Source organism: Ranitomeya variabilis, chromosome 2 (assembly GCF_051348905.1).
Source record: "Ranitomeya variabilis isolate aRanVar5 chromosome 2, aRanVar5.hap1, whole genome shotgun sequence".
Lineage (NCBI taxonomy): Eukaryota > Metazoa > Chordata > Amphibia > Anura > Dendrobatidae > Ranitomeya > Ranitomeya variabilis.
Genome location: NC_135233.1, coordinates 807,543,612 through 807,567,197, shown reverse-complemented (window position 1 = coordinate 807,567,197; position 23,586 = coordinate 807,543,612). Strand labels below are relative to the sequence as shown.

At 39.7% G+C, this 23,586-nt stretch overlaps 1 protein-coding gene across 2 annotated transcripts in view; it reads left to right on the top strand.

Annotated features, from left to right (window-relative positions):
* Positions 1 to 23,586, top strand: part of COL19A1 (collagen type XIX alpha 1 chain) — a 1,614,879-nt gene that overhangs the window by 394,421 nt on the left and 1,196,872 nt on the right. For both annotated transcript variants that reach the window (XM_077289962.1, XM_077289964.1), the window contains exon 11: positions 14,581 to 14,625. In XM_077289962.1, the coding sequence (XP_077146077.1) occupies positions 14,581 to 14,625 (45 nt within the window). The remainder of the gene's footprint in view (positions 1 to 14,580; positions 14,626 to 23,586) is intronic.

The window sequence follows — 23,586 nt, the reverse complement described above, 5'->3', positions numbered from 1 at the left end:
TGTGCATAATTTGGTCAACACTGTGCAGTTAATTCTTGCTATGATCTTTTCTGTTTATGAAATAAAAAATGAGATGATAGAACTGACAAAAAGAAAAAAGAACACTGTGTCTACTTCACCATATTTTTTTCTTAACCTGCAGTCATTTGACAGTTCACATTTTAAAAAGGTTACTTTTAACTTCCTCAAAAACATTTCTTTACATTGTCACCCTTTTCCTGCAACATGACTTTTTATTTTACTGTCTTATACATCTACATGGCATGAATATGTCCATTAACTAGCCATTTCCATTTTTGAAAGAATAACCAAGTTCATCACATAAGAATTAATTTCTTTTTAGTATTTTGCAAACTAATAAATCCCATATCCTCAAATAATATTACTACATTTATCTATCTATATTGTTATCCTTCCAAAAACTGACACCAAAGGCAGCACAATCTAAGAATACTAAACTTTTTTAACCTTTTAAGGGCCCAGAATTTTTTTCTTTGCGTTTTTATTTTTTTGTTCCCCTTGTTTCAGGAACCATATTTATTTTTATTTTCCTTGAACATAGCAATATATGGGCTTGTTTTGTGGCGGAATGTGTTTTAATTTTTAATTTCACCATACACAGACGTATCCAGGACATGGGCTACAAGTGTCGTATTCCTTGCGTCAAGCCACTCATTACCAATAGACGCCAGAAGCGTCTTACCTGGGCCAAGGAGAAAAAGGACTAGACTGTTGCTCAGTGTTCCATGTTGTTGTTTTCAGATGAAAGTAAATTTTACATTTCATTTGGAAATCAAGGTCCCAGAGTCTGGGGGAAGATTGGAGAGGCACACAGTCCAAGCTGCTTGAGGTCTAGTGTGAAGTTTCCACCATCAGTGATGGTTTGGGAGCCAGGTCATCTGGCAGTGTAAGTCCACTGTGTTTTATCAAGACCAAAGTCAGCGCAACCGTCTACCAGGAAATTTTAGAGCACTTCATGCTTCAATCTGCCGACAAGCTTTTTGGAGATGGAAATGTAATTCTCCAGCAGGACTTGACACCTGTCCACACTGCCAAAAGTGCCAATACCTGGTTTAAAAACAACAGTATCACTGTGCTTGATTGGCCAGTAAACTCGCCTGACCTTAACCCCATAGAGAATTTAAGGGGTATTGTCAAGAGGAAGATGAGAGACACCAGACCCAAAAATGCATATGAGCTGAAGGCTGCTATCAAAGCAGCCTGGGCTTCCACAACACCGCAACAGTGCCACATGCTGATTGCCTCCATGCCACGCTGCATTGATGCAGTAATTGATGCAAAAGGAGCCCGGACCAAGTATTGAGTGCATTTGCTGAACATACATTTCAGTAGGACAACATTTTGGATTTTAAAATCATTTTTCAAGCTGGTGTAATAAAGTATTCTAATTTACTGAGATAATGACTTTTGGGTTTTCATTGGGTGCAAGCCATAATCATCAGCATTAACAGAAATAGATCACTCTGTAATGACTCTATATAATATATTAGTTTCTCTTTTTGTATTGAAGAACTGAAATAAATTAACTTTTCATGACATTCTAATTTTGTATGACTTTTTTATTGATTAGTTGGCATTTTATTTTGTTAGTGCAGCAACTGAAAAATAGCAATTCTAGAGTTCTGATTTTGCTTTATTTTCATAATTTAACGCATGGTTTAAATAATTTCATATTTTCATAGATTTAATATTTTCTGACATGATACCAAATATGTTTGTTTTTACATTAGTTTTTTCTTTTTGAAAAGGAAAAATTGGGTAATTTAAACTGGTATATATTGTTTTACAAAAGTTTTATTTTTTACTTTTTAAGTTTCCTTATGTAATGTAAACCAATTATATTTTGATTGATTATACCATATACTGCAATAAGTAAACATTGCAACAGTAAGGGTTAAGCAAATATTTAGTTTTGAGCATTCCGATACCGCAAGTATCGGGTATCGGCCGATACTTGCGGTATCGGAATCCCGATACCGAGTTCCGATACTTTTGTGGTATCGGAAATCGGAATCGGAAGTTCCCAGTGTATGGTTCCCAGGGTCTGGAGGAGAGGAGACTCTCCTTCAGGCCCTGGGATCCATATTCATGTAAAAAATAAAGAATTAAAATAAAAAATATGGATATACTCACCCGTCCGGAGGCCCCTGGACCTTACCGATTGTAACCGGCAGCCTCCATTCCTAAGAATGAGCAGTTTAAGACCTTCGATGACGTCGCGGCTTGTGATTGGTCGCGTGCCGCTCATGTGACCACTCACGTGACCAATCACAGGCTGCGACGTCATCGCAGGTCCTAAACTCCTCATTCTTAGGAACGGAGGCTGCCGGTTACATCGGTAAGGTCCAGGGGCCTCCGGACGGGTGAGTATATCCATATTTTTTATTTTAATTCTTTATTTTTTACATGAATATGGATCCAGGATAACTTCCGATACTTGAGTCCCATTGACTTGTATTGGTATCGGGTATCGGTATCGGCGATATCCGATATTTTTCGGGTATTGGTTGATACTATCCGATACCGATACTTTCAAGTATCGGAAGGTATCGCTCAACACTACTAAAGACTGCTTGAGATAAAGTAGAGAGCTTTAAAAATAGACACTTGTCAAGGAGAGGAATAGCTACGTGAGATCTAGAGAGATACAATAAGTTTTATACAGGGATAGTACTTTCAAGTGGTAAATTACTGATCTGAATCTTTACCAGTCAGAGTTCTTTTACATTTCTATTGTCTAAAAATGGAGAGCTTGTATCTACTCCTCAGGGTCCAATGATTTTATTTATTTTAATTCCAGCATGTCCAACTTACATGTCTCCATAAATCAGCAAAGTATTTTTAAGTTTTGAATCTCCTATATTTCACTCAAACTGAATCCCTGTAGATGAATATAGAGTGAAAAATATTCTATGCATATAATAAACGTATTTAACATTGCTGGGATTTAGGCATATATTTGTAGTACAAGCAATGTATAATTAATATATACTTTGTTTCATGGTTATGGATCTGTTTATGACATCAGTAAAGCAAGGAATGCTCTAGTCAAGTACATTTTGAATTCATGGAACAAAAGTCTTTGAAGTTTGCCACATTTTTCCAAGCAGGGATTAAACATATCCTTATGTGTCTGCTAACCATACCAACAAAGCATAAACACAATTTTTTTGTTAAGCAGAACAAGTTCTGGAAAGTTTGTACTAAATCTAAAGATTGTAACAGAATTTCTAAATATTTGATCTTAGATAATAATAATACTTTTCACAGTAGTGTGTCTTTATTTTGGTTGATAACAGGCAAAGTCTTTTAAAATTTTCAGCACTTTAAGTGTTGAATGAAACATTTGCTTTGTTTTCTTTATGAATTAATTTAGTTACATTTCTCACATAAGCTGAAACTAATTAATATAAATTCAAGCTAAAGCAGAACTTCCTAAATCATCTCTGTATGTATCTGTCAGTTGCCAGGTTATTATCTTTATTGTTCACTTTAATATTTAGCACTGTAGTGACTATCAATCTGTCATTTTTATCTGTATATTTGTAAGAAAAAAATACAAACTTTCTATAAGAAGGGTTTAAAAATAACTTATAAAATTTTTGTGCTGCACTAATGAACAGAAAGTAGTGTAGAATAATATTGTAAACGTACATTTTGCAGAAATAATGTCTATATTTAAAGAGAACCTATTAGCAGGATTGTGCACAGTAACCTACAGACAGTGACAAGTCGGTGCCGTTATACTGATTAGAATGATACCTTGGTTGATGAAATCCGTCTTTACGCATTGACCTCTTTGGGTATGCTTATATACAACATCCAACCTGGTCAAGCACAGCTGCAATGATACACATTATATTAAATTTGTCTAAACCTCATAATATCAGCAGCATTGGCTGATATCCAATTTGTATTTGGGGTTCCCAACATGTCCCAGACAGCTGATGTTAAGAGAGTTTGCACTGTTGGAATTCAGTTGACCTTTTTTTTTCCAAGAGATACATATAAGCCTCTTCTTCTAGAGTTTGGTAGCAGCTTATGCCACATGCTCCCAACTAAAAAAAAATCATGTCCAAACCTGATGATTTTGGCAGCTGTAGCCGATATCCATTGTGTATGATGTTATGGTTCTCAATGGCAAGAGAACATAGCCAAGCAAACATAAGAACTAGCTCTTGGAAGGATGGAAACTAAACTGACCATGAACTAAACCTGCCGCACAACTAACAGTAGCCGGGTAGCGTTGCCTGCGTTTTATCCCTAGACGCCCAGCGCCGGCCGGAGGACTAACTAATCCTGGCAGAGGAAAATATAGTCCTGGCTCACCTCTAGAGAAATTTCCCCGAAAGGCAGACAGAGGCCCCCACATATATTGGCGGTGATTTTAGATGAAATGACAAACGTAGTATGAAAATAGGTTTAGCAAAATTGAGGTCCGCTTACTAGATAGCAGGAAGACAGAAAGGACACTTTCATGGTCAGCTGAAAACCCTATCAAAACTCCATCCTGAAATTACTTTAAGACTCTAGTATTAACTCATAACATCAGAGTGGCAATTTCAGATCACAAGAGCTTTCCAGACACAGAAACGAAACTACAGCTGTGAACTGGAACAAAATGCAAAAACAAACAAGGACTAAAGTCCAACTTAGCTGGAAGTTGTCTAGCAGCAGGAACATGCACAGAAAGGCTTCTGATTACAATGTTGACAGGCATGGAAGTGACAGAGGAGCAAGGCTAAATAGCGACTCCCACATCCTGATGGGAACAGGTGAACACCAGTTCAATTCCACCAGTGGCCACCGGGGGAGCCCAAAATCCAATTTCACAACAGTACCCCCCCCTCAAGGAGGGGGCACCGAACCCTCACCAGAACCACCAGGGCGATCAGGATGAGCCCTATGAAAGGCACGGACCAGATCGGAGGCATGAACATCAGAGGCAGTCACCCAAGAATTATCCTCCTGACCGTATCCCTTCCATTTGACCAGATACTGGAGTTTCCGTCTGGAAACACGGGAGTCCAAGATTTTTTCCACAACGTACTCCAACTCGCCCTCAACCAACACCGGAGCAGGAGGCTCAACGGAAGGCACAACCGGTACCTCATACCTGCGCAATAATGACCGATGAAAAACATTATGAATAGAAAAAGATGCAGGGAGGTCCAAACGGAAGGACACAGGGTTAAGAATCTCCAATATCTTGTACGGGCCGATGAACCGAGGCTTAAACTTGGGAGAAGAAACCCTCATAGGGACAAAACGAGAAGACAACCACACCAAGTCCCCAACACAAAGCCGAGGACCAACCCGACGCCGGCGGTTGGCAAAAAGCTGAGTCTTCTCCTGGGACAACTTCAAATTGTCCACTACCTGCCCCCAAATCTGATGCAACCTCTGCACCACAGCATCCACTCCAGGACAATCCGAAGATTCCACCTGACCAGAAGAAAATCGAGGATGAAACCCCGAATTACAGAAAAAGGGAGACACCAAGGTGGCAGAGCTGGCCCGATTATTGAGGGCAAACTCCGCTAAAGGCAAAAAAGCAACCCAATCATCCTGATCTGCAGACACAAAACACCTCAAATATGTCTCCAAGGTCTGATTCGTCCGCTCGGTCTGGCCATTAGTCTGAGGATGGAAAGCAGACGAGAAAGACAAATCTATGCCCATCCTAGCACAGAATGCTCGCCAAAATCTAGACACGAATTGGGTACCTCTGTCAGAAACGATATTCTCCGGAATACCATGCAAACGGACCACATTTTGAAAAAACAGAGGAACCAACTCGGAAGAAGAAGGTAACTTAGGCAGGGGAACCAAATGGACCATCTTAGAGAAACGATCACACACCACCCAAATGACAGACATCTTCTGAGAAACAGGAAGATCCGAAATAAAATCCATCGAGATGTGCATCCAGGGCCTCTTCGGGATAGGCAAGGGCAACAACAATCCACTAGCCCGAGAACAACAAGGCTTGGCCCGAGCACAAACGTCACAAGACTGCACGAAGCCTCGCACATCTCGAGACAGGGAAGGCCACCAGAAGGACCTTGCCACCAAATCCCTAGTACCAAAGATTCCAGGATGACCTGCCAACGCAGAAGAATGAACCTCAGAAATGACTTTACTGGTCCAATCATCAGGAACAAACAGTCTACCAGGTGGGCAACGATCAGGTCTATCCGCCTGAAACTCCTGCAAGGCCCGCCGCAGGTCTGGAGAAACGGCAGACAATATCACTCCATCCTTAAGGATACCTGTAGGTTCAGAATTACCAGGGGAGTCAGGCTCAAAACTCCTAGAAAGGGCATCCGCCTTAACATTCTTAGAACCCGGCAGGTAGGACACCACAAAATTAAACCGAGAGAAAAACAACGACCAGCGCGCCTGTCTAGGATTCAGGCGTCTGGCGGACTCAAGATAAATTAGATTTTTGTGGTCAGTCAATACCACCACCTGATGTCTAGCCCCCTCAAGCCAATGACGCCACTCCTCAAAAGCCCACTTCATGGCCAAAAGCTCCCGATTCCCAACATCATAATTCCGCTCGGTGGGCGAAAATTTACGCGAGAAAAAAGCACAAGGTCTCATCACGGAGCAATCGGAACTTCTCTGCGACAAAACCGCCCCAGCTCCGATTTCAGAAGCGTCGACCTCAACCTGAAAAGGAAGAGCAACATCAGGCTGACGCAACACAGGGGCAGAAGAAAAGCGGCGCTTAAGCTCCCGAAAGGCCTCCACAGCAGCAGGGGACCAATCAGCAACATCAGCACCCTTCTCAGTCAAATCAGTCAATGGTTTAACAACATCAGAAAAACCAGCAATAAATCGACGATAAAAGTTAGCAAAGCCCAAAAATTTCTGAAGACTCTTAAGAGAAGAGGGTTGCGTCCAATCACAAATAGCCTGAACCTTGACAGGATCCATCTCGATGGAAGAGGGGGAAAAAATATATCCCAAAAAGGAAATCTTTTGAACCCCAAAAACGCACTTAGAACCCTTCACACACAAGGAATTAGACCGCAAAACCTGAAAAACCCTCCTGACCTGCTGGACATGAGAGTCCCAGTCATCCGAAAAAATCAAAATATCATCCAGATACACAATCATAAATTTATCCAAATAATCACGGAAAATGTCATGCATGAAGGACTGAAAGACCGAAGGTGCATTAGAAAGACCAAAAGGCATCACCAAATACTCAAAGTGGCCCTCGGGCGTATTAAATGCGGTTTTCCATTCATCCCCCTGCTTAATTCGCACCAAATTATACGCCCCACGGAGATCTATCTTAGAGAACCACTTGGCCCCCTTTATGCGAGCAAACAAATCAGTCAGCAGTGGCAACGGATATTGATATTTAACCGTGATTTTATTCAAAAGCCGATAATCAATACACGGCCTCAAAGAGCCATCTTTCTTAGCCACAAAGAAAAAAACGGCTCCTAAGGGAGATGACGAAGGACGAATATGTCCCTTTTCCAAGGACTCCTTTATATATTCTCGCATAGCAGCATGTTCAGGCACAGACAAATTAAATAAACGACCCTTAGGGTATTTACTACCCGGAATCAAATCTATGGCACAATCGCACTCCCGGTGCGGAGGTAATGAACCAAGCTTAGGTTCTTCAAAAAACGTCACGATATTCAGTCAAGAATTCAGGAATCTCAGAGGGAATAGATGATGAAATGGAAACCACAGGTACGTCCCCATGCGTCCCCCTACATCCCCAGCTTAACACAGACATAGCTTTCCAGTCAAGGACTGGGTTATGAGATTGCAGCCATGGCAATCCAAGCACCAACACATCATGTAGGTTATACAGCACAAGAAAGCGAATAATCTCCTGATGATCCGGATTAATCCGCATAGTTACTTGTGTCCAGTATTGTGGTTTATTGCTAGCCAATGGGGTGGAGTCAATCCCCTTCAGGGGTATAGGAGTTTCAAGAGGCTCCAAATCATACCCACAGCGTTTGGCAAAGGACCAATCCATAAGACTCAAAGCGGCGCCAGAGTCGACATAGGCATCCGCGGTAATAGATGATAAAGAACAAATCAGGGTCACAGATAGAATAAACTTAGACTGTAAAGTGCCAATTGAAACAGACTTATCAAGCTTCTTAGTACGCTTAGAGCATGCTGATATAACATGAGTTGAATCACCGCAATAGAAGCACAACCCATTTTTCCGTCTAAAATTCTGCCGTTCACTTCTGGACAGAATTCTATCACATTGCATATTCTCTGGCGACTTCTCAGTAGACACCGCCAAATGGTGCACAGGTTTGCGCTCCCGCAGACGCCTATCGATCTGGATAGCCATTGTCATGGACTCATTCAGACCCGCAGGCACAGGGAACCCCACCATAACATCCTTAATGGCGTCAGAGAGACCCTCTCTGAAATTCGCCGCCAGGGCGCACTCATTCCACTGAGTAAGCACAGCCCATTTACGAAATTTCTGGCAGTATATTTCAGCTTCGTCTTGCCCCTGAGATAGGGACATCAAGGCCTTTTCCGCCTGAAGTTCTAACTGGGGTTCCTCATAAAGCAACCCCAAGGCCAGAAAAAACGCATCCACATTGAGCAACGCAGGATCCCCTGGAGCCAATGCAAAAGCCCAATCCTGAGGGTCGCCCCGGAGCAAGGAAATCACAATCCTGACCTGCTGAGCAGGATCTCCAGCAGAGCGAGATTTCAGGGACAAAAACAACTTGCAATTATTTTTGAAATTTTGAAAGCAAGATCTATTCCCCGAGAAAAATTCAGGCAAAGGAATTCTAGGTTCAGATATAGGAACCTGAACAACAAAATCTTGTAAATTTTGAACTTTCGTGGTGAGATTATTCAAACCTGCAGCTAAACTCTGAAAATCCATTTTAAACAGGTGAACACAGAGCCATTCCAGGGTTAGAAGGAGAGAGAGAGAGGAAGGCTGCAATATAGGCAGACTTGCAAGAGTTTCAATTACAAGCACACTCAGAACTGAAGGGAAAAAAAAAATAAAAATCTTCAGCAGACTTCTCTTTTCTCTCCTTTCTCTGTCAATTAATTTAACCCTCTTTAGTCCGGTCAAACTGTTATGGTTCTCAATGGCAAGAGAACATAGCCAAGCAAACATAAGAACTAGCTCTTGGAAGGATGGAAACTAAACTGACCATGAACTAAACCTGCCGCACAACTAACAGTAGCCGGGTAGCGTTGCCTGCGTTTTATCCCTAGACGCCCAGCGCCGGCCGGAGGACTAACTAATCCTGGCAGAGGAAAATATAGTCCTGGCTCACCTCTAGAGAAATTTCCCCGAAAGGCAGACAGAGGCCCCCACATATATTGGCGGTGATTTTAGATGAAATGACAAACGTAGTATGAAAATAGGTTTAGCAAAATTGAGGTCCGCTTACTAGATAGCAGGAAGACAGAAAGGACACTTTCATGGTCAGCTGAAAACCCTATCAAAACTCCATCCTGAAATTACTTTAAGACTCTAGTATTAACTCATAACATCAGAGTGGCAATTTCAGATCACAAGAGCTTTCCAGACACAGAAACGAAACTACAGCTGTGAACTGGAACAAAATGCAAAAACAAACAAGGACTAAAGTCCAACTTAGCTGGAAGTTGTCTAGCAGCAGGAACATGCACAGAAAGGCTTCTGATTACAATGTTGACCGGCATGGAAGTGACAGAGGAGCAAGGCTAAATAGCGACTCCCACATCCTGATGGGAACAGGTGAACAGAGGGGATGATGCACACCAGTTCAATTCCACCAGTGGCCACCGGGGGAGCCCAAAATCCAATTTCACAACAGTATGAGCATCTCCCAATGATCCACATACAAATGATATTAACAGAGTTTGGACAGTTGGAATTCAGTCATCCAGTCCTTTAGTTTTCCTATGAAAGGAAACTAATCCTGCAATGTCTTGTGGATAAAAGATATTTGACTTTATTGTCTCCATGTATTAAAATCCAGAAGACCAGTAAAAGAAATGTTTTTAGCCCATTAAAATTTTCTAAGCATGTAGTGAATTTCACAATTATATAATTTATGGTTTAAAACAACCAATAAAAAAAGTGCAAAAAAATAATACAAAAATCTCATGAGGTTATAGAAACACTAGGGAATTACATACACATAGGTGTTTATACACATAAGTAGCTTCCAGAACAGTCTGTCGCTCTACCAATTGACAATATGTTAATGTCGACTATGTATATGTATAGGGGAGTTGGGAGAGATAGTTGTTGTTCGAAAGGGCTTTTTCAGACTATATATTATTTATCCTATAGATTCCTTTAGAATTGAGGAAGGTTTTCAGCAATAGCCTCAGCCTCTAATGAGATAGAATTCAAGCTTCATATCACCAGACCAGAACACTCAGAAGATGAAGCAGCTAAGATGTAAACATTGATAAGTGCTCCCTAATGTAGCTAAAGTAATGGCAGCCAAGTAGGCAATGGTAAAAAATGAACAGAAAAACATATTAGTTATAAATAGACATAATTTATAAATTTCGTTTTATGCTATTGCAATTTCGACCTTTGGACATACAGTAAATGTATTGACATCCTTATGACATTGAATTCTACCTGCTACTATTAAAGGTCTAAACCTTTGCATGTTCAGTGTTGTATATAGAAACTGGAGAGACAATGCATTCAATTCTGAAGTTCCTTTTCATTTGTCTTGTTCTTGTTAATTTGTAGAGATGCCACTTTACATAATGTTCAAATTAACACAAGAAAGAAAAATATGCTAACTGTAGATTACAATTTCATTTATCTGAAATAGTATAATGCTTTGCATCTGTATGGCTAAAAATACTCATGTATTATAAATGCTAGTCACAAAATATTCATCACCCTTGTACTCATCACTTCTTGATATAATGTGAGCAGAATCTGCTCTGGGATGTCTGGTTGAAAATATACATGTACAAGTTATGAATAATGCCAGGAATCAGGATGATGTTAAGAAAGGCCAAGTCTCTTGGTTAACGTGAAAAACGATGCAAGACTGCAAGGATTTTTTGTGTGTAACAGGGGTCGGCCTACATTACTATATATTTTTTAATGTTTCTTTTATACAGGAAAATGTTCACATAAAATATTATATTTTACTTCATATGTTTTATATAAAAATAGGGAAAAAGGAAAAAAGGGGGAGAAAATAAGTCAGCTCACCAATCCCTCAGCAGTGCAATAATGTCCACGCACGGAGCCGCTTTGGTCAAGGGTGTAGTCCAGAGCCCGCAATGAAAGAGGAAAAACAATCTCCAGCATGGATCCTCTAAAAAGTCAATTTATTGGAAACATTTTAAAATGCAAACATTTGCAAAAAAGAGATGGGGGTCCCAGATGGTCAAAGCCGACGCGTTTCGACCATCAGGTCTTAGTCATGGCCATGACCATGACTTTCATATGTTTTATATGGTACATATAGAAAAAAAAGGCTACAATTGATGTTACATTGTTATAGCGTTGTGATCACTAATAGTAAAAGATGCTTATTACAGTAAGCATCTAATAATCTGCTAATCTTGAGACCAGTTTATTTCAGTAACAGATTTCAGAATATAGGCTCAGTTATACAAAAAAAGTATTCATTCAGTAGGTTCTGAATACTGTGAATGTCAGGCATACATGGGATATTCTTGTGCATCTCTGACCTTGTTCTGATGCTCCCACACAGGCAAACATCATATTTTTGTATTAGAGAAGTTCCCATGCTCTTTGAGTAAAGAATAGTATTCCACTCTGCCAATTACAATTTATTTCTATATTATCATAATTGCAACTGCGTCAGTCTATGACACATTTTAAGATATTTCAGCTTGGATGACATGAAGCTTCTATCCAGAATGAAAATAATAATGGAAAAGAAAAGAATATATTTTTACTTTCTATTTTAACTTGTTTTTTTTTCAGTCTCATGTAATCTGAAAAAAACTAAAAAGAAAAAAATGAAGCCATCTTATTTTTTATAAGATAAATGCTTTATTTCAGAATGTTTACTGGGACTTTGTGAAAAAAAGTGCCTTAGCACTAACAGGCAGGTAGTTGCTACCCACCTGCCTCTTGTGTCCGGCACCATTCTTCACCGACAGAGCGTTCACAGACAGCTCCTGCTGGCAATTCATCTGTCTCTGTTGACACCCTGCTCTGTTGAAGGGGTATGTCTGTGGATGTCATGCTGATGGATGACAGACAGAACCCCAGTTTGGCAGCGGGGGTCCGGCTGTCAGTCAGAATGACGCTGACAGTCTCTCCATGTCAACAGAGCAAGAAACTGCTGCTCTGTCGAAGTGACGTCAGCAGAGGCAGCTGAATCGCTGGCAGGAGCAGTCTGCGACCTCTCTGTGCCAGTGAAAAATGGTGCTAGGAACAACACGCAGGCAGGTAGCAACTACCTACTTGTTAGTGATTAGGCACTATTTTTTTCACAAAGTCTAGAACATCACCTTTATTTTAATTTGATTTGTCCATACTATTTTATGCTCATACAATGTCACTATTTTTGTTTAAGGGCCTCCAAATACAAGGAAATCCTTTCAGCAAGTGTTTAGTTCTACATTCAATTCTCCAAATTTCTCTGCAGTGCCCTAGCAGGGAAAATTAAGAATTACACATGAACTATAGAAGTCAACTTGCCCTCCAGAGAAGCTGTTCTCCACTCTTGACAATGGATAAGCATCTTAAAGAAGGGCCTTCATATTGTAGTTAATATGATCTTTAGAACAAAAGGCAAATTTTGATTTAGCAATACTCCAGAATTCCACATTTTGGCCACCTCACCTCTAAATTGCATATGTCCAGGTCACTGTTATATTTTGCATTTCAGAGTGCGGCTATTTTTTCTTAGCACTGCTCCACTTGAGGCAGCTCACATGGCATAATTACTTTAATTCCCCTACAGGCACCATGTTAAGAATAGGACTTAGCAGTAAAAAGCTTATGAACCAAGATTATAGACATTTTGCAGAAAATATAGAAATAAGTACTATTTAAAGGAAGTGCTGTTTGGATTTTATATTTTCTATAAAATTACAGTTCAGGTGATGGGTCCTTTGCTTTATTTTTTTCTGTATTTGAGAATTATGGGAATCCTAACCATGCCACACCACTGCAGTTAAAATGATGTCTCTTCCATCTGTACCCAAGGTTATGAATAAGTAATCAGTGTTAAGACCGGTGTGCTTTCTAGGGGATGCTGTATATCCCAGGACAGTTTTATTAAGGAAGTCTCTCTGGCTAATCATAAGGCTGTACAATTTGTCATCACAAAATAAATTAAAACCTAAAAACTATTTATAATGCTTGTCTTACATGTAAGTTGTAGAACATTTTAAAGTATGTAGTAAATGCATGTTATGTCAGCTAGAGAACTGTTATTTTCAAAGTATTAATCTTTTTAAAATGCTATACACTTGCTTCTTGTACAACATCAAAATACCAAAATATAAAAAAATCTAAATAAACTACAATATTTCTTAGCTTGCACACTAGTATTAAAAAAGGAAAAAATGAGAAAGACAAGCTCACCAGCGCGAATAAATGATGTAATCCGTCTTGTGTTTGCCAAATGGAAGGTGCCATATTCAGCTGGCAGGAACACCACAAACGGGTAAGTAGAAGGAATTTTAGCACATCCATCCTTTAAAAAAAATATTCTACTTTACTAGTGGTCCATTAAAACATTAAAATCAAAAAAGAGAAAGGAAATAGAACAAGAAACATTAAAAGTGAATGCACTTTTGGCTGTAAACCGCCCTTAGTCATATGATTATGGGTGGTTTACAGAAAAAAACACATTAGTTTTAAACATTTCTTGTTCTATTTCCTTTTTTGGGGATTTCAATGGACCACTAATAAAGGAGAACATTTTTCATCAATGTATTGATGTGCTACAATTCCTTCTACATATTACCAACTGGTATTAAAAACATTGAATACTCTTAAAAGTATATTTTATTTAAAGGGAATCTGTCATCAGGTTTTTGATGCCTCATCTGAGAGCAGTATAATGTAGGAAAAAAGACCCTGATTCCAACGATGTATCACTTAGTTTACTGGGTGTAGCAGTTGTGACACTGTCAGAGTTTTCAGTTGTAGCGTGAAGCCGAGCTCACCAAGCAACAACGCTCACTCCACAGGTTACTGTGTGCATTGCCTATTGATAATGACCTGCTTATCAGAGGAGGGGCCATGGTCAGATCAGGGCTCATGTGACCATCAGTCCAGGTAGTGATATGTTCCAGGAGAAAAAACCCCATTGTATGGAAACAACAGCATATAGCATAGTAAGTGACAAAGCTACCTCACGCTGCCCTCAGATTACATAGCAAAAACCTGTTGACAGATTCCCTTTATTTGCACATACAACTTAGAAAACTTTATTAATATAGTAAACACTTTAAAATTTAAAATATTGAAAAGAATAGATTTATCTTTCTTTCATGGTGTATCTTACAAAATAAACTGCAATATGGGCTTGTAAGTGTATGTGACTTTAGTATCCTTCAATTTTTTTTCAACAGGGAGAAAGAGGTTTTGAAGGCGACCCTGGCACAAAAGGTCCCAAGGTAAGAAAATGGCAGATTCATATCCAAGACTAAAATTATTGAAATTCTGAATACATGATATTACTTTATACACGCTTGTTAGGGCTAGCGGAACACACCAAATAATTAGAAAGATAGAGTAAGGTGCGTTCGCAGCCCGGGGTCCACCGTGCAGAGATGGAACCTGCTGCTGAGTAATGACGGACTATATGGCGGTACAATGTGGATACACACACGGGTTAACTTCACCCTGTGTGAAGGAAGCGAACCCTGTTGTGTCACAGGGCCGTGGTACCGCACCAACAGCGCAAGCAAGGAGTCTCAGAACTCAATCCCAAGACACAGGATTTGAGTTCATATAGACCTCTTGCGCTCGACACCGCAACTGGGGTGTCAGAGTGAAAGAAATAATAATAATAAAGATGCACGAGAGTGCGTGCGGTGCCGCACTGGCAGACGCCACTAACCACCCAGGCTTGGGTCAGGAAAGCGCTGTGAAAGCACACGGTGCCGCACTGGCGGTTACAGCAATAGACGCTGTTTTGTGTGTTACGTGCTGATGGCTAAGTCGGGCGCTAGATAGCAATCATCCACCTTACGCAAGCAGTCATACATAAGGGAGGGGATAATTAATGAATGACTTTCACACATCAACACACACACATTTCCAAGTTTACACTAGTGCATGGCCGTGCGGTCATGCGAACCTTTTATAGCTGCAGCATGTACAGGATCTTCCCACAAGGACCAGTGGGAGGCTGCCACAGAAGTTGAGCACCTTCAGGACCTTTCTGGAGGACCAATGGGATCTGAGCATGTGACCCTTGATCTCCAATGGGAGATCTTGCCCTGGGCATGCTCAGAAGAGGAAAAGCAGGACTTAGTCCTAAAAGCATCTGCTCGCCGCTGCCCAGCACTGGCTTCAATGGCAGAAGCTGGAAAAGCAGCAGTAACCCTATGCACAGAGTGAGACTGAGCAAGACGCTGGGACCGACGTCTCCACTGAGCAGACTCCACTGCGGCAGGAGAAGAATGGGAGACCGCAGCGGAGATGGCCTGAGATTCCCTCTGTGCAGAGGCGGGAACTTGACACCTAACACACGCTATTAAAAACTAGAAAATAGCAAATCCTTCTCAATATGAATTTGTCAACTTTGAAGTCTAATTAATTTGCCGAAAATTAAATGTACTCCAACTGCTCTGAAAAGGCATGTGTAACACTGTAGACTGTATTCAACCCACTTCAAGCTATTTAACACAAATACAACCTTACTAATGTCAAAGTGATTATTTACAACATATATTGTGTAAGAAAGCAGGAGGTAAGGTCCTGGATGGCAGGTATGTATCAGCGAGGCAGCTGGCCTCGGTAATGTAAAGTGTATACCAGTAGCACTAGGTTGCTGAGAGGGTTTTAATTTGAATAGATTTTGAGTCCGGGATTTAAGAGCAACTAAAAGAGCCTGTATGGGAAAGGTCACTTCCATACACCAGTCTGGGTCTTACTGGCATAATAACAGGCAGCTGGGTTTGCTTAATAGATTGTGTTATGTTGAAGCTGGAGAAAGATCATTACTGGGGACAGTCTATGCTAGAGAATGAGAGGTGCCCGTAATACCAAGTGGTGAGACCGTTTTGATTCACTTTGCCTTAACCAAAGAATAGACTGTTTTGTTGCTCATTTATGCTGAAGAAAGGACCATTTGTTATTCATTTGTGCTGAAGAAAGGCTGTTTTCAGTTTAGAACTGTAAAATGCATGAAGGACAATAAACTTTATTCTGTTTTTAAATAAACACCCTGTGTCTGGATGTACCAAGCAGCTACCAGAAAGCAGAAACGCCTACAATGGCTATAGGTATCCAGGTTAATGGTGTTAATAAATGGCCTGTTTAATAACACATTGCACTTCCAGAATTGTTATACTTTTCAAAGTAAGAAAAAAACATATTGATCAGGTAAACCTTTCTGTCACTGTCTGTTAATCAAGGAGAATAACTTAAATTATCTGCATTATTATTATTATTTATTTATATAGCACCATTAATTCCATGGTGCTGTACATGAGAAAGGGGTTACAAACAGAGTTACAGATATCATTTACAGTAAACACGTTTACAGTGACAGACTGGTACAGAGGGGAGAGAGGACCCTGTCCTTGCGGACTTACATTCTATGGGGTCCTATCAGCAGAATGTGCCTGCCTTGGCCTATGGGTCAGGCCAAACATAATTGAACTTATCATTTTTATATATGATGAGCAAAGGCTTTGATGTTATCCATTCATTCAGATGTCATTTGCTGCCCTATCAACTTTGTATATTGCTTTTATTGTGAACATAGACCACTGCTAATGTAGAACCAGGGTTCGATTTCTGATTCGATTATCCTCTCAGAGACAGTAGGGTAGTAATAAATAATAACAACACTATAACAACTTTTATGTTCCCAGTCTTAGGCAGGTGCCCGTCTGAGGAAGTTACAGTATTCAATTCCCATACGATATTAATTTTTACTAAAAGTGGGAATGGTGGTAAAGAGAGTAGTATTTTTGCTTTAAATTAGCTTTTTGTGCCCAGTCATGATCAGGAATTCAATCAAGTGCAGGGCCCTGCTGCTGAGATATTACATTGGTCCAAAAAACAAAAATGCCTCCTTTCTGCAAAATATTAGAATGACGGTAAAGAAAGTAGCAATCAAAATCGTCCTTTTTTGACAGTACCATGGTAAAGAAAATAGTAATCATGCAAGCCAAGAGTAATAAAAAAAGAAGCCTTTTGTGCCAAGTCCTATGCATGGGGCCCCACTGGGGAGAATTCAGATCAGTTAATGTACACAAAAAATATCTAATTTTTCACAAAATATGAGGATGATGGTAAACATGCATTACGTAACATGACACAGTAAAGGCCCGTTTAAATTATCCTACAAAGTTTTATGTCATCAGCAAAGTCTTTACTTTCCTATCCATAAGATCATTAATAAAGATAACAAAAAGAAATAGGGCCTAAGCTTGTGGTCCTCACTGTTGACTTTAGTCCAATTAAGGCTAAGTGCACACGTTGCAGAATTGCCGTGGAAATTTCTGAGGCAATTCTGCAGCTCCTGCCACGGGTATATCGCATGCGGAATTGGCATGTGTATTCCCGCTAAAAACTAGCATTTTGCAAGCGTAATTAGCTTGCAGAATGCTAGCATTTTCCAAGCAATCTGTAGCATCGCTTGGAAAACTGATTGACAGGTTGGTCACACTTGTCAAACATAGTGTTTGACAAGTGTGACCAACTTTTTACTATTGATCCTGCCTATGCAGCATCAATAGTAAAAGAAAGAATGTTAAAAATAATTTAAAAAATGGTTATACTCACCTTCTGATGGCCCCGGATCTCCTCAGCGGCTTCCATTCCTATAGATGCTGTGTGTGAAGGACGTGCAATGATGTCACTGTCACAAGACCGCGACGTCATCGCAGTCACGTGACTGCGACATCATCGCAGGTCCTTCTCACACAGCATCCCTGGGAACCGAAGCGGGCGCGTGCACCGCTGAGAGGCGGGAAGACTCCGGGGCCATCAGAAGGTAAGTATATCAATATTTTTAATTTTAATTATTTTTTTTTTAACAATTATATGGTGCCCAGTCCGTGGAGTAAAGTCTCCTCTCCTCCACCCTGGGTACCAACCGCACATGATCTGCTTACTTCCCGCATGGTGTGCATAGCCCCATGCGTGAAGTAAGCAGATCAATGCATTCCTAGGTGTGCGGAATTCCCCGCAATTCCGCAAATTTAATGAACATGCTGCGTTTTTTTCTGGAATGTGATTCCGCTCAGGAAAACAACGCAGCATGTTTTTGCGGTTTTGTAGCGTTTTTATAGCGAAAAACCGTGAAAAAAACGCGAAAAATCTGCTACGTGTGCACACAGCCTAAAGATTTTACCATTTACGACTCTTTGCTTCCTGTCTGTTTACTATTTTTTTTACCCAAGTGCCCAAACTGTCCCTTTGTCCATGATACTGAAGCTCCAGTATAAGCCTGTTATATGGTACAGTTTCAAATGCATTTATAAAGTCCAGATATATTACATCAGCTCCATAACCAATATTCACATATGCACTATAGAAAACCAACATGTTGGTTTGAAGCCACTTATCCTTCATGAATTCATGCTGGTTTCCATTTATATTTTTTTCTGAAATATGTCTTTGCAAGTAGTCTTTTCACAATGCCTTCAAACATTTTGCACACCACTGAGGTAAAATGTACCAGACAGTGGCTGCACTGATCCGCCTTCTTACCCTTTTTGAATATCAGTACCACAAACAATTTTCCGATTTATGGCAGAGATTGCATTTAACCCCTTAACCCCCAGAGCTTTTTTGGTTTTGCATTTTCGTTTTTCGCACCCCTACTTCCCAGAGCCATAACGTTTTTATTTTTAAATCAATATGGCCATGTGAGGGCTTGTTTTTTGTGAGACAAGTTGTACTTTTGAAAGACACCATTGGTTTTATCATGTTATGTACTAGAAAACAGGAAACAAATTTCAAGTGCAATGAAATTGCAAAAAAAGTGCAATCCACACTAGTTTTTTGTTTGGCTTTTTTACTAGGTTCACTAGATGCTAAAACTGACCTGCCATTATGATTCTCCAGGTCATTACGAGTTCATAGACACTAAACATGTCTAGGTTCTTTTTTTATCTAAGTAGTGAAAAAAAATTCTAAACTTTGTTAACATAAAATAAAAAATTGCGCCATTTTTCCGATACCCGCTGCTATCCATTTTTCATGATCTTGGGTCGGGTGAGGGCATATTTTTGCATGCCGAGCTGACGTTTTTAATGATACCATGATCTTTTGATTGCCCGTCATTTAATTTTAATGCAATGTCATGGCAACCAAAAAAACGTAATTCTGGCGTTTTAACTTTTTTCTTGCTACGTCATTTAGCGACCAGGTTAATCATTTTTTTATTGATATATCGGGTTATTCTGAATACAGCAATGCCAAATATGTTATGTTTGATTTTATTTTTATTGTTTTTTTTTAATGGGGCGAAAGGGGGGGGATTTGAACTTTTATATTTTTTTCATTTTTTTAATATTTTTAAGGGGTATCGTTTCTCCTTATGGAAAGTGACATACCATCTCTGGCTTGTCAAGGTAAGGAGGCTTATTCGCTGTGCAATGCTCCTCTGGGAAATATAATATGCAAATTGCCTCTTTTGAGAAAAAGAGGACAGGTGGCGCTATAGAGTTTAAGTCCTCTTTTTCTCAGAAGAGGCAATTTGCATATTATATTTTTTTAATTTTTTGTTACTTTTGCCATGCTTCAGTAGTCTCCATAGGAGACAAGAAGCTGCCACAACCACATCAGCTCTGCTACATAGAGGTGATGTTCAGATTGTCTCTATGTAGTAGATTTGTTCACTTCTTATGAGCGCCAACCACTGGGTGGCGCTCACAGCATGCCGGCACTGACAACCATATAGGTCCCTAGGAGACCTCAGGTTGCCATGCTAACACACTGGTGACCCGCAATCACTTGATGGGGTTGCCGCGATTGACAAAAGTGCGATTTAAATGCCGCTGTCAGAGTTTGACAGCAGCATTTAACTGCTTAATAGCTGCGAGTGGATCGCGATTACACTTGGGGCTATTGCAGGCACATGTAACCTGTTCAAAATAGCTGACATGTCCCTGGAAAGATGTGAGCTCACCACCGGAGCCCACACCAAAGGGAGGTATACCGACATGTAAATGTACGCCCGATGTCTGTAAGGTGTTAAAGAATTTTAGAATAAGAGATACAGTAGTCTAACAATTACTTAGCACACGTTACTCACATAATAAGGAGCCTATTATTATTTACTGCATTTTCTATCTTTTTAGCATTTCATCCTCTGACTGTTCGGTTATGCGAGAAGGTTTATAGCAAACTCTAATTAGTAGTTTACCACTATTGCCAGCGACTTGGATATTTACCCATAATGACTCCACACTGTGACAGCTGATCCTAATGTTATCATTAACCCCTTCAATGTTTTTATCACTACTATCTTTTTTGAATATAGTGTAACTCTCCACATTGATCACCCCTTTATAGCCCTCGTCCAGCCAGTATCAGATTTGTGCATTTTGTTTGCAAGACTTTTTTTCATTGATCAGCAAACATTTGATGGTTTAATCATATTTATTTCTAGTCATCCAATTTTGCTTGTTCGTCTCAGCCCCTTTAGATACTCATTAACCCCTAGAACTCAGTTTAAAAATCTCAACCCATCTAACCATTCTGTTTTTCTAGTCACACTTGTGGCATTGGCAATGTTTCTGAAAACACTACCTTGGAGGTCCTGTATTTCTGCTAATTCCTGAAATAGGTTTAAGGACCTTCCTTTGCCATTTGAGTTTGTCATTTGTAGAAATACGTAGCATGCACGCCGTGTCTTCCCTAGCCCTACCCAACAATTTTCCTATCTGCTCTGCAATATGCTGAACCCAAGCACATGGCAAACAGCCCACTGCTGAACTCAACAATGGATGACCTGTCTGTCCACCTAATCATAGAGAACCCTCCCACTATGATCTGTGTGGACTTTGCTGTACTTTGACTTCTCTTCCCCTACATCACTCATTCTTCTGATTGATACAAAGAATATCATGCTGTTGGGGCCAGACTGGTACAGAAAAGCAGCCATAAGCTAAGCTCCTCTCCAGGTTTGCAAAGCTTCTGAGTGCTGCAAGCTTCATATTTTGACCTGGTCTTTCAGCTTTGATGATGATTATAATGACAATGATCAGGAATTTTTTGTGGATGCCACCTAGCTACCAGAAAGGAAATCTTGGGGATATGGAAAACAGCTTGTGCATTGCTCATATTGCTGACCAGTTTACTTTTCCCTCATGAGCAGGTGGTGTAGCTTCATGTATTACTGTAGAGTATTAGTTCATAGTTGATTTTTACTTGGACCAGACTTTTTTGTTGTTTTAGATCCTGTACACTGCGATAAATTGGTTTTACAGCAATGTGAAAAATAAATTCCACACCCAAAATTTCTGCACATAGGACTTACCACCACCACAACCATGAAAAGAGCTTTCAGGCTCTTATACTGAGAAGCAAATGGCTCTCAATTATGCCTTAAAACAAATATAGTCATACAGATAAATTAGTGTAATTTTTTATTTCTATTTTGGATTTTTTAAACACAATTCCCCCCTTCCCAAAATGGAGCCAACAAGAAATAGTAGGTATAGAACACGGCCAGAAACACATGCACATTCATCAAATTTGACTAATATAACAGATGTGTTAAAAATCAATAGTTTGCAACATGAACAATGTGTAAAGCAGTCACATTAAATGTCTGTATTTTTTTAACACAAATTCCCACTTGCCAAAAAGGGCTGATCAAGGAATGCTAAGTGCAAACCACAAAAAAACAGCAGCAGCAACAGGCGTACGAGCATCATATTTGATTAATATAATGGGTTTGCAAAAAAAACTGTTTGTGATATGCACACTTTGTGAGACAGTTAAAATGTCTGCATTTTTTCCCCTTCTAAGAAAGAACCCATTTTTTTCTTTTTCTTTCAGAAATATTAGCGGCATACTTTTGCACAAATGCAAAAAAAAAATGTTCAATTGAAATGCATATGCACCATAACTACTCTGATCAATCACTGCAAGCCACACTGTATTTCTATCCTGATCAAATGAATTTCTGTATTGTTTTCTTTTTTTCACAAATCTTATTCACTGCTGTGCTGCAACACGCTTACACTAGTCTGCAACTTGTGAGCTGTGACATTTTTTCAATATCCAAATTCACTACAAAATAGCTGCTGCATTCCTTGCTTCTGCTTTTATACAGGCTTTAATACTGATGCAATCTTTTGCAATGTGGAAAATGGCACTGCTATTTTAGAGGATTTGCAAAAAATGAATCTCAAATAGTACAAATTCTCCAGGCTTAGGGAATTCTCAAAAATTTAGCACAAATGTGGTTCTCATCAAATATATTCACTCATCCCAATTATAAACTACATTGTGAGGCTATTGCAGCTATTCACTGTACAGTGCAAAGTAAGGATAAAGAATACAATATTGTGGCTCTTGTGAGAAAAGATTTCTACTAACTTCTAGTCTAACAGCTTGTTTATTATACCAAGGTGTACAATCAAATGGTATAGGTAGATTGTAATATGGAAATTATGAAATTGGAATGGGATGGACAATCTTATTCAATAATGGGTTTACGTTTTGTGAAGTATGAGTTAAAAGATTTACCAGCTGACAAGTGAAGTACGTTAGTGAAGTCCTTGCCCACATCAGAAAGGGTAACATGCATACTCAGAACCAGAGTTCATGGCATATGCAAATGATCTCAAAGTGTAAGTCACATAGTAGAAAGGTACAGCCATTAATCATGGCCAAGATATTGGCATTGTGCAGGATTTAATGCAGAGGGACAGAGCACATGCCAGGATTGGGACTGCAGATAGAGCACTAACCAGCTCATTCGTGTGTTGGATTATAGTTTGTTTCTTCCACAATTTTCTTCACACTTTCTTCCAGAAGCCAAAGTCAGCACTCATGTTTAAGTACCTTAACCGGCATTGTTATTAATTTAGCAGCCGAAATGCCCTTATAGACTCCCTTTAAAATTAAAAATAAAGTATTCTGTATTCTCATTACAGTGAGAGCAGCTATAATAGCCTCCGGCAGTGCAGGGACCCTCCGTTAACTCCATGGGACAAGAATGCAGCTACTGAACTCATCTAGTCTCAATTATGTGTAGCTGCATTAAAACAACATTTTTAAAAGGACATTGGAATTGTTTAAAAGTGAAAGGGGACCTTCAAGGTTCCCTTTAAGTGTTGCCTACATTTTTGATCTCTTCATATGGAAATGTATTGACTAAGCTTCACATAAGTGTGATACAAAACACTTAGGAACAGTAAAAACATATTGCCAACCTT